Consider the following 18,504-nt stretch of genomic DNA (forward strand, 5'->3'; position numbering starts at 1 on the left):
ATTCTACAATTAAGAAAAAAAAAAAATTTCCAAACCAAATAAGAATAAATAAATAAAATTTAAATTAAAAAAGAAAACTTCAATTTCAATACAAGATTCATATTATTTATTATTAATAACATATTTAAAAGCGAAAAAATAATTACAGCCTTATATATATATATATACAATTTTAATTATACAATTATTTTCGAACATAAAATATCTAAATTTTTTTTGCAAAAATTGTCCATTTTTTTTTTGCGGAATTTTTAAAGGACAATTTTACAATGTTTCTTCCCTATTCTTATATTTTTTTTTGTTTTTAAATTGTTCAACGTAAAAATCTATAACTATATATATATTATTCTTGTTTTTTTTTTACATTGCACATTATTCTCACCATTAGTTGTAAAATTATTTCTATATACATCTACATTTTTTTTTTTGTTGGACTTTTATGTGTTTTTGTGTTTCTATAATTAAAATGGAATCGTAAATGCAATTAATTTTCTATTAATTCAAAATTAAATAAATTAAATTTTTTTCACTCTGCTGAAATATACCGGCAGTTTTTTTTTTAACCTTTTAAATTCCATTTTTGTTTTTTTTTTACGTTAAACCAAACGATCCAAGCTGAAAAGTCGAAAAAATTTTTTTTTTGTCAATATTTAATTAATATAGTAAATTATTTATTTTTTTAAATTAATAAATTATTATTGTATTATTATTATTATTTGCAAATTATTGTTGCAATAATATATAATTATAATAAGAAAACAATAATAATTGCAATTTTTGAATTCTAAATTAAATAAAATTAGAAAAAAAGGAAAATTAATTTTTGGAAAAAAAAAACAACAAAACTCACCAATGTTAATTTATCCTCTTCTTTTTTCAATATTTTCATTGTTTGCTCCTGATCGAATTTAACAACAGCAGAAATAACACGTGCAAGAACTAATGTTTCACGTCCCATCATATATTCAAATAAAATATTTCTAAGATATTCAATTTCAGTTGAATCCTCAAGTGCCTCGTGTCTTATTTTCACTAATTTCCTTAATTCCGATAATTCACGTTTTTGTGATGCCAATGTTTGTTTTAATGTATGAAATGAGCCCGTATTCGATTGTACCGCTGCCATTGCTAATCGCGAAGTACTTTCTAATTCCTGTGAAAAATTAATTAATTTATATATATATATATATATTTACAATAATTTTTAATTATTAAACATTTTTCAAATTAGTCAAAACTTTTTTTTTAATTATTCAAATTTTTCAATTAATAACATTTTTCAATTATTAACATTGTAAAATTATTCAAAAAAAAATTTTTTTTTTAAATTATTAATTTAAATTTTCTTTACATGAATTTTTTAATTTAATTGAATTTTAATTCCTAAATTTAAAAATTCGTCTCAATAATAATTAATGCCAATAAAATTCTCTAAAATTTGCAAATTCGTCTAAACAAATAATAATAATTAATTACAATAAAATTTTGTAAATTGAAAATTTTAATTAATAGAAATAATAATAAATAAATAATAAATAAATAAAATAACAAATTAAAAAAAAAACTTTTTAAAAAAAGAAAAATTCGATCAAATGAAATTGAAAAAAAAAAAATTGAAGGGATAATTAAAAGAAAATTAATTCGTTTTGTTACCTCGGGAGAAGTTTCGCTATTAGAATTATTGATCTGCAAAGAAAATTATAATAATAAACAATAAAATAATAATTTATAATGGTAATGAAAATAAATAAATAAAGTAATAATAAATAAACAAAAAAAATAGAAAAACAATAATAATGAAAAATAAAATAATAATAAAATTATTTTTTCAGTTATAATTGATAATTTATATATAATTAATGTTAATTAATAATTTAATTTTAAAAAAAATTAAGTACTTGAATAATAGTTAATTTAATTCCTTTTAATTAAATAAATATTAAATTTAACTTATATAAATTTTAATTAATTAAGAAATAAGTAATTAAATAATTAAGTAATAAATAAATAAATTAATTAATTAATTAATTATTTAATTAATTAATTTATTACTTAATTATTTAATTAATTAATTAAGTAATTAATTAATTTCTATTTTGAATTTTAATTAAACAATAATTAATTTTAATCTATTTATTATGAAAAAAAAAATTCCACTCACCTTTCGTTCATTTTGCCATTCCTTTGTTAATTCATTAACTTCCTCTTCGTGTTTAGCGGCAATTTGTTCTGATTTTTGTTTCACCGCTAATTTCCATTTTTTCTCAATTTCTTGCATTTCATTAACGTGTTCTTGTTTTATTTTTATAATTGTATCGGACAATTGATCAATTTCATTTTGCTTTCGTTGTGACGATTCTTTACTTTCAATAATAAGATTTTCAATTTGTTCCGATTTCAATGTTAATTCAACTTGAAAATCTTTTAATTGCTCTTTATATTGTTGAATAAGATCAGTTTCATAATTTTGTTGTTGATCTAAACAATTTCCAAAAAATTTTAATTAATTTTTTTTCTCAATTAATTTCACAACAATTACAATAATAATAATAATAGTTATTAATTAATTAGTATTTTATAATTTAGTAAATAATAAGATTTTTTTTTAAAATAATTAATTAATTGCTAATAATTAATAAACAAATAAATAATGAGTTACTAAAAAATTTATTATTAAATAATTAATTAGTTACTAATATTTTATTAGTAATTACTTAATAACTTAGTTACTAATTACTTAAAATAATCAAATAATTACTTAGTAAATAATTAATAAATTATGAATAAATTATAAATAAATAATTACTTACTAATAATTAGTTACTAATAATTAATTAATTATTTAGTAATAATTAATTAATATTTAGTAACTGGTAATTAATTATTATTTATTTTATAGTAATTAATTAGTATTTATTATATAGTAATTAATTAGTATTTAGTTGGCAAATAATAATTTACCATTAATTAGTTCCAAATATTTAATAATAAAGAAACAATAAAATAGTTAATAATAATTAATTAGTAATTAAATTAGTTATTAACATTTTTTTTAGTAATTAATTAATTAATAATTTTGTTACTAATTGATTATGCAGTTAGTAATTAATAATTAATTAGTTACTAAAAATTTATTAGTAATTAAATAATTACTTAATAAAAATTTAATAGTAGTTAATTAATTAGTTACTAAAAATTTAATAGTAGTTAATTAATTAGTGACTAAAAATTTAATAGTAGTTAATGAATTAGTTACTAAAAATTATTAGTAATTAATTAATTACTAAAAATTATTAGTAGTTAATTAATTACTAAAACTTTATTAGTAAATAATTAATTTATAATTAATAAATAATTTAGTTACTAATAATTAATAAATAAATAATAACTTACTAATAGTTAATAAATAAATAATTAGTTACTAATAATTAATTAGTAATTAATTTATTATTTAGTTCATTGTAATTAATTAGTATTTAGTTAACTAATATAATAATTTACAATTAATTAGTTGCAAATATTTTTTATTTAATAAATAATAAATCAAAAATATCGTTAATAATAAATAATTAGTAATTTAGCAATTAGGTTTTTATTTCTAATAATTTATTTAGTAATTAATTATTATTTTCTATATGAATGGATTAACTTTTAGTTTCAATTAATTAATCAATTTTTTTTTCATAAATGGATAATATAAATTATTATTTTAATAAATGAATAATAAATTATTTTCAACAAATAAATAATAAATTATTTTTCGACATATGAATAATTAATTATTTTAAATTAATTTAATTATTAATAATTACCGAAACGTTTATCCAAAGCCGCTTGTAATTCCTCATCTTTATCGTGTAGTTGCGCCTGAAATTCCTTCACCAATTGCTTTAATCTCAATCCCTGTTCAACTTCAGCAACTTTTATTTCATCTTTAATTTTTTCAATTTGCATTCTTAAATCTTGATTTAAACTTTGTAATTGTGATTCTTTCGCTTGAAATGTAATTAATGCCTCGTCCAATTGCGCTTCTAATTTACGATTATTATCTTCTAATTTTGCCATTTTATTTATTGTCTCTTCATTATCATTATTAATATTTCTATTATTTTCCTCTTCATTTTTAAATTGAAGTTGATGATTATCGACAATAAAATTTTTTTCACCTCTCAATAAATTAATTTCTTCATCTTTTTCATAAATTATTTTTTCTGTATGTTTTATTCTATTTCTCCATTCTTCAAATTCATTTTCCTTCTCTTCTTTCAATGCCACTAAATCCAAATTAATTTTATCATTATCTAAACGTAATTTTTCATTAATTATTGTTAAATTATCAATTTTTTCATTCGATTTTTTTAATTCAATTACTTTTTCATTTAATATAATATTTTTTGCTTTTAATTCCTCTTCTTTATTAATTAGAAGAGAATTTTTTCCCTCTAATTCCATTGTTTTTAATTCTAATTCCTTTGTTTTTTCTTTTAATGTGGAATTATTTTCTTTAAATTCAGATAATTTGGAATTTAATTCAAAATCTTTTTTCACTAATTCATCAATTTTCATCTTTAATTCTAAATTTTTTCCCTCAATTTCTTTATGTTTTGACATTAATTCTAATTCTTGTTCCTTTAATTTGGAATCACGATTAATTAATTCTAAATTTATTTCCTTTAATTTCGAATTATTGGAAATTAATTCTGAATCTTTTTCATTTAATTTGAAAGTAATTTTTTCTAATTCAGAATTTTTTCCAATTAATTCGCTAGTTTTTTTCTTTAATTCAGTGATTTTATCCTTTAATTGTAAATTTTTTTTCTTTATTTCTTCATTTTTTTCTATTAATTCCGAATCTTTTTGTTTTAATTCCAAATCACGTTTCTCTAATTCCTTTGAATTTGTCACTAATTCCAAATCTTTTTTCTTTAATTCCTCAATTTTTTCTAATAATTCCAAATCTTTTTGTTTTAATTCTGAATTTTTTGTTTCTAATTCCAAATCACGTTTCTCTAATTCCTTTGAATTTGTCACTAATTTCAAATCTTTTTTCTTTAATTCCTCAATTTTTTCAATTAATTCCAAATCTTTTGATTTTAATTCGATGATTTTTTTCCTTAATTCCTCGTCATTTGCAACTAATTCGGAATTTTTTAATTCTTTAATATTCTTTAATTCGGAAACAATTTCAGTTAATTTTAAATCTTTTTCCTGTAATTTCGAATTATTTTTCTTTAATTCCAAATCTTTTTCTTCTAATTCGGAAATTTTTTTCTTTAATTCATTGACACTTGTGACTAATTCCAAATCTTTTTTCTTTAATTCCTCGACATTTTTCATTAATTCTGAATCTTTTTTCTTTAATTCAGAATTTTTATTTTCTAATTCCTTAATTTTAGCCGCTAATTCGGGTTCTTTTTTCTTTAATTCGTAATCTTTTTCCATAATTTTTTTCTGTAATTCCTCGCAATTTGTCATCAATTCAGAATCTTTTTTTTCTAATTCGGAATTTTTCCCCTCTAATTCCTTAATTTTTGACAACAATTCCGATTCTTTTTTCTTTAATTCGGAATTTTTCTTCTCTAATTCCTTAATTTTAGCAGCTAATTCCAATTCTTTTTTCTTTGATTCTTCAATTTTTGCCGCTAATTCCAATTCTTTTTTCTTTGATTCTTCAATTTTTGCCGCTAATTCCAAATTTTTCTTTCCTAATTCCTCAATTTTAGCCACTATTTCCGATTGTTTTTTCACTAATTCTGAATTTTTCTTTTCTAATTCCTTGATTTTTGACACTAATTCCGAATTTTTCTTCTCTAATTTCACTAATTCCAATTTTTCCTTTCCTAATTCATCGATTTTCGTCATTAATTTCGAATATTCTTTTTCTAATTGCGAATTTTTCTTCTCTAATTCTACTAATTCCAAATTTTTCTTGACTAATTCCTCGATTTTCGTCACTAATTCCAAATTTTTCTTTTCTAATTCCTCAATTTTGGTAACTAATTCGGAATTTTTCTTCTCTAATTCCACTAATTCCAAATTTTTCTTTACTAATTCCTCGATTTTCGTCACTAATTCCGAATTTTTCTTCTCTAATACCACTAATTTCTTCTCTTTTTGTTTTGAATCCAAATTTTTCTTTTCTAATTCCTCGATTTTTGTCACTAATTCCGAATTTTTCTTCTGTAATTCCACAAATTCCAATTTTTTCATTTCTAATTCCTCAATTTTTGTCACTAATTTTGAATATTGTTTTTCTAATTCCGAATTTTTCTTCTCTAATTCCACTAATTCCAAATTTTTCTTTTCTAATTCCTCAATTTTTGTCACAAATTCCGAATTTTTCTTTTCTAATTCCACTAATTTCGTTTCTTTTTGTTTTAAGTTCAAAATTTTCTTTTCTAATTCCTCGATTTTTTTCACTAATTCCGAATTTTTCTTCTCAAATTCCACTAATTTCGTTTCATTTTGTTTTAAGTCCAAAATTTTCTTTTCTAATTCCTCGATTTTTGTCACTAATTCCAAATTTTTCTTCTCTAATTCCACTAATTTCGATTCTCCTTTCTTTAATTCCAAATCTTTTATTTCTAATTCCTTAATTTTCTTTTTTAACTCCGAATCCTTTTGCTTTGAATCAGTAATTTTTTTCTTTAATTCCAAATCTTTTTTCTTTATTTCTGAATTTCGTTTTTCTAATTCCTCAATTTTTTCCTTTAATTCCAATTTTAATTTTTCAATTAACAATGATAATTCATTTAATTTTGAATTATTATCAATTGTTTCACTATTTTGTAATTTTAATTGTGAATTATCAATTTCTAATTCTTTTAATTTCACTTCATATTTTATAATTTTTGATTCTAATTCTTCATTTTTTTTATTTATTTCCACAAATTTTTGTTGTTTATTTTCAATTTTATTTTCATATTCAACAATTTTTTCATTAAGTACATTTTTTTCTTCTTTTTCATTAGAAATTTTCATTTCTAATTCGTGAATTTTCTCGTCGTTTACTTTTTTTAATTCATTAAATTTTTCTTTTAATTCTTTATTTTCTTTTTCCAAATGAATAAATTGATTATTTTTTAAATTTAATTCCTCAATTATTGACAATTGTTTTTTTTGTATTTCATCAAAATTTTGTATTTTATTATTATTTTCATTTAATTTAATTTGTAAATTATTAATTGTTGTTTGTAATTCTAAATTTTGATTTGTTAAATTAACAAGTTCTGAACGTTCAAGACGTAATTCGTCAATTATTTTTAATTCACGTTGTTGATAATCGTCAAGTTCTTTTTTTAATTTCAATTGTTCATTTTCTAATTGTTCATTAATTATTTGTTTATTTTGAAATAATTTTTTTAAATTTTCATATTCATTGGTAAATTGATTTAAATTTTCTAAAATATTGTGAAAAAATTTTTCATATGAATTTTTACCATTTTCAATTTCTTTTGTTATATTTTCTTTCATATTTATTGATTCTTGTTTCATTGTAAATATTGTTTTTCTCACTATTTCAATTTGTTTAAATAAAAATTGTTTTTCACAATTTAATGATTCAATTTTAGTTTCAAATATTGTAAGTTGTTTTTTAAATTCCTCAACTATTTGATTTTTATTCTCTAATTCTTGTTTTAATTCATTTAATTCATGTGAATTTTTTTCATTTAAATTTAATTCAAGTTGTCGTATTTTTTCATTTAATTCAATTATTAATTTTTCATTTATACGTAATTCGTCATTTTCTTCTTTTTGTTGTTGTTGTTGTTGTTTTAAAGAATCGTTATTATTTTTTTTCCCATTATTTTCATCTTTATCATTAATTTCTTTAAATTCTGACATTTGTTTTAAATCATTTGTTAATCTTTTTATTTGTTCTTCTTTATCTTCTAATTCACGATGTATTGTTAATTTATTTTCAGCAAGTGAAATCATTGATTCTTCTTCGCGTTTTTTTAAATTAATAATTTCATCATTATAATGTTGAATTTTTTCATTTGATTTTATTATTTCAAAATTAAGTGCTTTCAATTTTTCACAATTATCATTTTTTTCTAATTCAAAATTATGTTCAATTAAATTTTTATCTTTTATTAATTGTTGAATTTTTTCTTTACTACGTTTTAACATTTCTTTATATTTTTCATTGAGTTTCTCTAAATTTTGTAATTTATCTTTAAGAAGAACATTTTCTGTTGTTAAAATTGAATCGTCATTTTTTAATTCAGATGATAATGATGATTTATTTATTTGTGATGATTCAGTGGCAAAATCAATTAACATTTCCATTTTTTCGGTATTTTTCATATCTGAATGTTGACCATTTGATTGTAATAGACTTATCTGTAAAGAGTAATTCGTTTTTTTTTTTTTTTTTTGAATTTTATTTTTTTAAATAAAAATTGTTATATTTACAAATATAAAATTACAAATATATTTAATTAATTTGCAATTTACAAATTAAAAAATTGTTTTAAATTAAATATTTTTTAACAAATATATTTTATTTTTTAAAAATAGGTAAATAATATTTGGAAAAATGAAAATAAAAAAAATAAAATATTACCTTTGTATTAAGTGTATTGATAATATGATCCTTTTCCTCAATATCATTTCTCAATGCATCTTCCAAATGTGCTTTCGCTTGTTGTTCAAGTTGACATTGTTCCTTTAAATCGGAAATTCGTCTCAATGCCTTGTCCTGTGTTTCAACCAAAAGTGATTCCAATTTATTTTTAACACGCTCCATTTCACGATAATGTGCAGCAAGATCCGTATATCGACTACGATATTTATGATATTTCGTTTGTACTTTACGATAAGTTGAATATAATTGTTCTTTTGTCACACGATCAAGTTGTGGACTCACCATATCGTCCAATTCACTTGCCGATTGATCTATATCCGACTGAAATTTAACGAGAAAAAAACAAAAAAATAATTTTTAAAAAACAAAATTATACAATAAATATTTATTTCAAATTTTTATTTTTCAAAATTCTCTCTCTATTTCTCTTAAAAAAAAAAAAAAGGGGGGAAAAATATTTTTCAAGAGAAATTTTTAGTAAACATTGAAAAAATATTAATTTTAATTAATTTTTTTTTTATTAACTTTTAATTAAATTTTTATTTTTTTATTAATTTTAATTTAATATTAATTTTATAGTAAAAAAGAAAAATTGTTTTTAAGTTATTTTTTTTTCAAATTACCTGTAAATGATACATATTTCCGGGACTTTCATAAACCGGAAACAGAGACGAGGCATCGCTTGTGACACTACTGATGGAAGATCTACGCGAAATACCCGCAGATGTTCCCGTGGGTGATGTTAAATCCACCGTTTGAAATCCATGTCTCGCTGGACTATTTTTTGGTGTCTCTGCCAAAAAAAAAAAAAAAAAAAAAAAAAAAAAAAAATGGAAAATTTAAAAAACAGTTTCATATATATATTTTATTTTAAATAACACCAAACACAAGAAAGAAAAATAATTAAAATTAAATAAAAAAAAAAAAAAAAAGAGAAACTACTGAATATTAACAAAATTTCGTCAAAAATTAAAAAGAAAATAAAATAAATATTTAAAACAAAAAATATGAAAATATTTTTCAAAAAATTATGAAAATATTTTTCAAAAGTTTTCTTCATTTTCATTATTTTCTATATTTAATAAATAAATAAATAAAATAATTTTATAAAAAAAAAATATTTTCTTTATTATTAAATAAATAAAACAAAAAATATTATCCAAATTTTTGAGTTAATTAAAAAAAATAATTACTTTTTTTATAAATCTATAAAAAAAAAGAAAAAGAAAGAAAAAAAATACTAACCACCATCGAGTTCTTCAGTTAAACTGAAATTATCATTCGATACGGAAATATCTTGAATCGACGTATTTGACAAAGCTGGCGATACAGCCTAAAAATAAAACACAAAAAATTATTATTTTTTTTTTTAATCAAATAAAATTCATTAATAAATACGAAAAAAAAAATTAATATTTTAAAATTCAATTCAATATTTTACTTTTAAAATTAATGAAATAATTTAGAAAAAAAAAAAAAATAGAGTGAATAGAAACCATTTTTTCTCACATTATTTACGTAAATTAAAATTGATTAACATTCAAATAACCAAGAAAATAAAATAAAAGATAATCAAAACATAACCACATAAAACGTATATTATTATTATTATTATTGTACTAAATTTTAATTAAAAAAAAAAACACGTTATTTTCTTTTTTCTCCATTGAGTTATTATTTAGTTACGTTAAATTTTAATAATAATTTATTATTATTATTATAATTATAAAAAATAATAATAAGTAAATTATTTACTGATTTAAATAATTATTACAGACCTCGGATCAACTTAAAAGCACAAAAAAGTCGATTTTTTTATTTAAAAAAAAAAAGTTCTACATATTTTTAAATAAATTTTTTTTTTAAATAATAATAATAATTTTGAAATAGTTAAAGTCAAAAATTTTTAGAAATAAATTGAATTTCAAATGATTTTGTTAATTTTCAGACAATAATTAAATTTTAAAGAATTAAAAATAATTTATCAACTAATTTTAGATAAAATTTTATAAAAATAATTGAATTTTCATTGATTTTGAATTGAAAATTGGGAAAATAATTGAATTTTAGTTAATTTTGAATTGAAAATTTTGAAAATAATTAAATTTTCATGGATTTTGAATTAAAAATTTTGAAAATAAATAAATTTTAGTTAATTTTGAATTGAAAATTTTGAAAATAATTAAATTTTAAAAGATTTTTAATTAAAAATTTTGAAAGTAATTGAATTTTCATTGATTTTGAATTCAAATTTTGGAAAATAAATGAATTTTAATTGATTTTTAATTGGAATTTTGGAAAATAATTGAATTTTTAATTGATTTTGAATTGAAATTTTTGAAAATTAATTGAATTTCCAGTGAGAGTTAAAATTAAAATTATGAAATTTCAAATAATTTTCGATGGAAAATTTTAGAAATAATTAAATTTTAGATGCTTTTAAATTCAAATTTTTGAAAATCATTGAATTTCAATTGAAATTTTGGTTAATAATTTAATTTTAGTTTATTTTTGATTGGAAATTTTGATAATAATTAATTTTGAATTGAAATTTTGTATAATAATTGAAATTTTTTTAAAGAATTGAATTTTATTTGATTTTAAAAATTGAAAATTTGAAAAATAATTAAATTTTAATAGATTTTGAATTAAAATTTTTTGAAAATAATTGAATTTTCTTTGATTTTGAATGGAAATTTTTGAAAATAATTGAATTTTAGTTCATTTTGAATTTAAAATTTTGAAAATAATTTAATTTCAATTGATATTTTGGAAAATAATTGAAAAATTTATTAGTAATTACAGACCAAAAATTCAACTTAAAAATCTTATTAATTGCAAAATGCTTTTAGATAATTGAATTTTTGAAGAATATTATAAAAATCATTAAAGATAATTGAATTTCAAGAGAGAAAGAGAGAGAGAGAGAGAGAGAGAGAGAGAGAGAGAGAGAGAGAGAGAGAGTGAGAGTTATAATTGAAATTATTAAATTTTCAACAATTTTAAATGGTAAATTTTTAAAAAATAATTAAATTTTTAGAAGTTCTTTTAAATTGAAATTTTTGAAAATAATTGAATTTCAAAAGATTGTATTAAATTTCAAAAAATAATTATTATAATAAGAGAAATTTCTAACGATTTCTGTTGATAAAGAATTTATTAGAAATTACACATAAAAAAAAATTGAATTTCAAAAGTTTTTAAACTGAAAAATGCTTTCAGATAATTAAATTTTCAAAGAATATATTAAAAAAAAAAATCATTAAAATTAATTGAAATTTTTGCAAATAATGAAATTTCCAGTGATTATGAATTAGAATTTTTTTTTTTAATAATTATCGTTGCTAATTTTTTTTTTTTTTTTTTTAAATTTCAAACAATTATTGAATTTTATTAATTCTTTTATTCGACAAATAGTTTAAAATAATTTTTGAATTTGTGATGAATTTCTTTAAAATTTTAAAAAAATAATAATAATTATTATTATTATTTATAAACGAGACAATATAATTATTTATTCATATCAATTAATTTCGTAAATATTAATTCACTGTAAAATTGAAATAAATATAATAGAAAAATTTATTATTCGTAAAAAAAAAAAAAACATTATCAATTGAATCGTAAAATATTCGTAATTTTTTTTTTTTTTTTAAAAAAAAGTAAAATTATTATCTATTTCTTGTTTTTAACAAATAAATATAGAAATATAAATAAATAAACAGAAAATATATATATATATTTTTTTAAATCGTATACAAAACCTGTGCTAACTGTTGCATTCCTGCTTGTAATCTCGCTGGCGATTGTTTCATTTCCTCGGCAAGTTTATCTTTAAATTTTTTAAACATATTGATGATTTTTTTCTATGTTTATCACTTGTCACTTTTAAAAAAATTTACGAATAGAACAAAACAAAAAAAAAAGAAAGAAATAACACACAAAAAAATTCTTTTATTGTCAACTTTCTTCTATTCACTGTTTTCTTTTATTTAAATTACATTTATTTTTTTTTTTTAACAATCACTAAACACTTTGTTTTTTTTTCAACCACACAACATGTAATTATATATTTATAATAAACATAAATTTTTTTTCAACAAAACATGTTTGACAGCAGCAACCAAACGAATTTTGAGGTTAAGTGATGAAACTTTTTAAAATACTTTTATATCATATATTCAAAAATTTTTAAATAATAAAATTACAATTATTTATTATTTTTACACTAATTTCTATAGTAAATTAAAAGCATTTACATTGAATTAATTGATTATTAATGTGAAAAATAGAAAATAAATTCATAATTGACACGTAACTAAAGCCTCCATTTTTTTTGTCATATATATAGAAGATCAATATAAAAAAAAAACTAAAGTTAGGTTAGTTTCTAAAAAAAATATTTCTTTTGATTATGGAAAAAAAAAGAAATTAGTTTTATTTTTAAACAAAATAATTTTTATTCTTTGTTTTATTTAGAATTTCATTTATAAATTAAAATACAAATAATATAAATATATTTTTGAATTTTATCGTAAGGTTACAGCCAGGGTTGAGAAGTTACTCGAAACTTCGATTTTTTTTGCAAAGGACCTTCGAAATGTGACACAGGACATTTTGCGCAGATATTATTACCGCCACTTATATATATATATATATATATATATATATATATATATATATATATATATATATATATAAGTCGGTAAACTAAATATCTATGCAATATTATACCAACTTGTAGACACAATAATGAAACATTAAAATACATTATTTCAGTTTAATGACATTTTTAAAAGTCGTGATACTTCTATAATAATTTTATTAGTTCGTGGCGCATATGAAATAGAAAAGGACAAAAATACATTGCTGTCCTTTTCTTTCTCATGCATCACGCCACGAACTAATCAAATTATATTATAAAATTATCACGACTTTTAAAAATGTCATCAAACCAGATGGACAGAATTTAAACAATTGAGTTTTTCAATAATAATGATATATTTCTAATTAATAAGAGAAAATATAAAATCAATTTTGTAATTTTTATTTTTACAAAAACATGATTCACAAATTGTCAAGCAAGAAACAAAAATTAATAATCGCTTTGTTTATAATAATAATTCTTTATATATTAATAAGTATATTTGAAGGAAAAAGTCGCATATTCTTGGAATCCGTATTATTTGGTATGATTTTTTGTGAAACTATTAAATTTTTTAGAAATATGAATATTTGTGATCCTGAAAACATGGAAAATAGTAAAAATTGTGAAAATCAGCCTGAAGAAATTATAGATGAAGACAATAACTATTGACCAATTAAAATCTTACTACAGTGGAAAATGTGACCCCTTGTAGAAGTACCTTAATAATACAAAAAAAAAACGGTTGACTTTTATTGTCATAATTCTTCTCAACTACCGCACCCTGCTCTAGTGAAAATTTAGTAACTTTAATGTTAAAATTAAAAGTTACTATAAAGTTACTAAATTTTTACTAGAGCAGAGTGCGGTAGTTGACGAGAAATACGATAAATATCGAGTAGGGATTTTGCCGTTTGATGACAATGGAAACCAACCAAAAAAAAAACTCCCTATTTGACTCAACTTAAAGGTACTTCTACAATATATGCAAAAGGCATGTAAATACAAGTTTTACTTTTTGGCGTTGTGTATCTGAATAAATTAAAAATTTCAAGAATAAAAATTCATTTTAAAATTCAGTATTTCAATTGATGGACATATTAACAGAATTAAGTGTCCACACGGAATGGTTATGGAACAAATATCTGAAACGGAGGAAGATGAGAATTCAATTTAGATAATAGATAAAGAATGCAATGAAAAAAAGTATTTTCGAATATTATTAAAATAAATAAAAAAAGTTAAATTTTTTTTGTCGTTTTGTTCATTACAATAGGGTTCATAAAATTAGGCTGAGTTTACATGACTGAGTTCAAACGATTGGTTTTCATTGTCCTTACGCGCCAAAATCCGCACTCGCCATTTGTCATAATTCTCGTCAACTATCGCACCCTGCTTTAGTGAAAATTTAGTGACTTTATTTTTAAAATTAAAAGTTACTATAAAGTTACTAAATTTTTACTAGAACAGGGTGCAATGGAAACCGAGTACTCACTGAATGTTTAAGTTACTTCTACAGTAGAGATTTCCAATTTTGTATTACATTCTTTGGAATTCAATCATTTTCAACAAAATAAAAAAAAATTATCTATTGTTTCTATTATTTAAGTTTAATTTATCTCCATATATCAAATTTTACATATTTTATCTAATGTCTAATATTCATCCTCTTCATTTTCTTCCTCTTCATTTTCTTCCTCTTCATATTCACTTTCTTGCTCTTCATTTTCAGTTTCTTTTATTTTTTCATTTTCTTTTTTCTTTTCCTTTTCTTTTTTCTTTTCATTTTCTTTTTTCTTTTTATTTTCTTTTTTCTTTTCATTTTCTTTTATATCTTCATTTTCTTCCATATTTTCATTTTCATTTTCTTCCATATTTTCATTTTCATTTTCTTCCATATTTTCATTTTCATTTTCTTCCATATTTTCATTTTTATTTTTTTTAGTAGAGTTAGTTTTTATCTGCATTGTAGTTAAAACAAAAACAGTCAGAAAGGCTACCATATAATGTAATATATTTTTATTTGTATTCCCTTGGTATGCAAGTATGAATAAATACAAAATTATTGCTACACTTATAGTTTTTATAACTTCGTGTATCATATTTTAGTTGTTATAAGATATGCCAATATAAAATTTTTATAATGTTATCTCTTATTAATATTATGAAAAAAATTAAGTTGTGATATTTAAATGTATAATGTCCAATTGCATATAAATGCTGTCCTTCCGGTTTGGCGATATTTTTAAAAGTCGTGATAATTCAATAATAATTTTATTAGTTCGTGGCCTGATGCATGAGAAAAAGAAGGACAGCGATGTAGTTTTGTCCTTTTCTATCTCATACGCGCCATGAACTAATAAAATTATTATAGAAGGGTTCCAAATGATGTGACATCGAAAGGATAGTATTTATTTAATTGAATATTTATCTATTTTACTTAAGTAATTAACTTTTTGTGTTAATAAGAGAAAGAAGTAACAACTTTTTAAAAATAATCTTAATAGAGTAACAAAAAAAGAAATAAATGAGTCAGTTAGTTAAATGGATACTGATTTACGCACATTCATTTTCAGTTACCTTATTCACATTTGAAACTTGGATCATGTTAAATATAAAATTTGAAAATTTAAAGTTTCTATATGAAAAATTGTTATATTATATGTATACATAAATTATTAAGAACAACAAAAAAATATTATTGAATTTATACACCTATTGGGATCAGAAATCACGCGAAACTGACCCACCCCTGAGCCTTCTTGTGACAACCATCTTGGTTTTTTATCTCTTTCTTTTGTATATGTTAGAGAAACACGGAATGAAAACATGGCCACCACAACAAGGCTCTCACCAGATGGCGTATCGCAGTATTTCAGATCCCAATTTCTAATGGGACAATTTTTTTTTTTTTTTATTTTATATAGTACAAAATTTTAAAAAGTTATGACACTTTTATATAATAATTTTATTAGTTCGTGGCATATGTTTACAGTATACGCCATAAACTAATAAAATTATTATAGTAATGTCAAGATTTTTTAAAATACCCTCAAACAACAAGAATCTATCTTTCTCTTTCCTATGAGTTAGAAAAGGATATAGATGATTCTATCTGTTCTTGTGTAACATAGGTGTCGCTCCTAGCGAAAAATTCAATAAATAAAGGTACTGTCACACTATTTCATGCATGCACTGTGCATAAATGCAGAAACATTTGGTCAGTCACACTTCAACAAAATCTAGTGAATATTTAATAACTTTCTAGTTAAAATTGAAATTACTAGAAAGTTACTAAACATTCACTAGATTTCGTTAAAGTGTGACTGGCCTAATGTTTTTGCCACAGAGCATGTATGAGACATTGTGACCGTACCCTTAGACCATTAAAAATCCCCTCTCTATAGTCATGCAAATAGATTGTGTATAAATATAGGCTCCGTCTCGCGCGCGACCTTTTCATGTACATCACTTGTCTATTGAGGATGACATGTGGCGTGTGGCTGACGCGTGATGTATGTATTATTTTAAATTAGTTTAGTTATTGCATTAAACTTATAAAAACAGTAAAATAAATGACGTCTCTCATCTGTATTTGTTACTGTATGCAATAGGGGTACCAGCATAAGCTAGCAGTATTGCCTTTTTTTTCTATTAATAATAATAATAAGGCCAATATACATATACAATAGATACGTGATGCGTGAAAACTAAGAAGAAGAAATTCAATAAGTGAGATTGGATTTAGTGGCTAAAAGCAAGTTTTTCATACTAGATAATGAATAATTGGAGAAAATACATGATGGAACAGAGAAACATCACATAGTTAAAATTTAAAAGTTACTATAAAATCACTAAATTTTCACTAGAGCATAGTGCGGTAGTTGACGAGAATTAAAAAAAAATGGCGAGTGGATTGGTTTCTATTGTCCCCATTTGTTATAATTCTCATCAACTATCGCCCCCTGCTCTAGTAAAAATTTAGTAACTTTTAATTTTAACAATAAAGTCACTAAATTTTTACTAGAGTAGAGTGCGGTAGTTAACGAGAATTATGACAAATGTCGAGTGTAGAAAATAGAAACCAACACAGTCATATAAACGGAACCTAATAGTAAGGCTGTGTTTACATGACTATACTTTGGAACGTAGCATTTTGCGTTAAACAATGTGAGAAATAAAAATAGTCATATATTTTCATTATTATTGCACTTATTGTTAATCGATAAAAAAAATTCAATTTCTTTGTCCATTTAATTATAATATAGAAGAATTCTTTTTTTAAAAATGTTTTTATCAGATATTTAAATTAGATTATTATTTTCATCTACCATTGTTTCAGGTAGTTTTTTAAACTTCTCAGTATTTTTTAATTTCTGAAGGAATATAAGTTCCATACATTTAAATTGGTATAATTCGTATATTAAGTAAATACACATTCCAAATGACAAAAATGTTAAGTATTTTTCACTTGAAATTTCTGTTGATGTTAAGAGTTGCAATAAAAGAAATATTGCAAGCAGCACAATTATGAATTTTGGCACTGATGTCATTTTGTTTTTAAATATGCGTTAGTAACTATAAAGATTATAAAATTTGATGTATTTTATTTTCTCTTATTAATAATGTTTTGTTGCTGTCCTTTCGGGTTTGATTGCATTTCGAAAAGTCGCTTTTCTAGAATAATTTTATTAGTTCGTGGCTAGTTACACCATAAACTAATAAAATTATTATAGAAAAGCAACTTTTCGGAAGAAATGACGAATTTTTTCCAGAAAGGTTGTGAATGCACCTTTAAAATCTAGTTTTTACTACATAGAAACCTCTAAATTGTAACACAGCCTTATATGTGGCACATTTTGGAAGTTCCACTTTAATTTATACAAAATACTTCTATATATATATAACTACTACCTAATAATTTTATTAGTTCGTGGCTAGTTACACCATAAACTAATAAAATTATTGTAGAAAAGCAACTTTTCGGAAGAAATGACGAATTTTTTCCAGGAAGGTTGTGAATGCACCTTGAAAATCTAGTTTTTACTACATAGAAACCTCTAAATTGTAACACAGCCTTATATGTGGCACATTTTGGAAGTTCCACTTTAATTTATACAAAATACTTCTATATATATATAACTACTACCTAATAATTTTATTAGTTCGTGGCTAGTTACACCATAAACTAATAAAATTATTGTAGAAAAGCAACTTTTCGGAAGAAATGACGAATTTTTTCCAGGAAGGTTGTGAATGCACCTTGAAA

General features: G+C 21.0%; 2 protein-coding genes across 3 annotated transcripts; both read right to left on the reverse strand.

Annotated features, from left to right (window-relative positions):
• Positions 1–343: 343 nt before the first annotated feature.
• LOC127290962 (golgin subfamily A member 4-like) lies at positions 344–12,920 on the reverse strand. 2 transcript variants are annotated; one of them, XM_051319826.1, is made up of 9 exons: positions 12,355–12,920; positions 9,836–9,923; positions 9,214–9,383; positions 8,570–8,911; positions 3,813–8,346; positions 2,162–2,478; positions 1,654–1,686; positions 851–1,153; positions 344–615 (listed from the first exon to the last, which is right to left on the reverse strand). In XM_051319826.1, exons 1-9 carry the CDS (start codon positions 12,439–12,441, stop codon positions 592–594), a joined length of 5,898 nt encoding a protein of 1,965 aa, XP_051175783.1. In that variant the 5' UTR covers positions 12,442–12,920; the 3' UTR covers positions 344–591. The 2 variants fall into 2 exon arrangements, with proteins under 2 accessions (XP_051175783.1, XP_051175784.1); XM_051319827.1 differs by lacking the exon at positions 1,654–1,686.
• A 1,321-nt stretch (positions 12,921–14,241) lies between these two features.
• LOC127290965 (ring-infected erythrocyte surface antigen-like) lies at positions 14,242–15,514 on the reverse strand. Its single transcript, XM_051319832.1, has one exon. The coding sequence runs from the start codon at positions 15,335–15,337 to the stop codon at positions 14,891–14,893; it is 447 nt and encodes a 148-aa protein (XP_051175789.1). The 5' UTR covers positions 15,338–15,514; the 3' UTR covers positions 14,242–14,890.
• Positions 15,515–18,504: the final 2,990 nt, after the last annotated feature.

Source organism: Leptopilina boulardi, unplaced genomic scaffold, assembly GCF_019393585.1.
Source record: "Leptopilina boulardi isolate dan_hultmark-lab unplaced genomic scaffold, ZJU_Lbou_2.1 LbouV2_97, whole genome shotgun sequence".
Taxonomy (NCBI): domain Eukaryota; kingdom Metazoa; phylum Arthropoda; class Insecta; order Hymenoptera; family Figitidae; genus Leptopilina; species Leptopilina boulardi.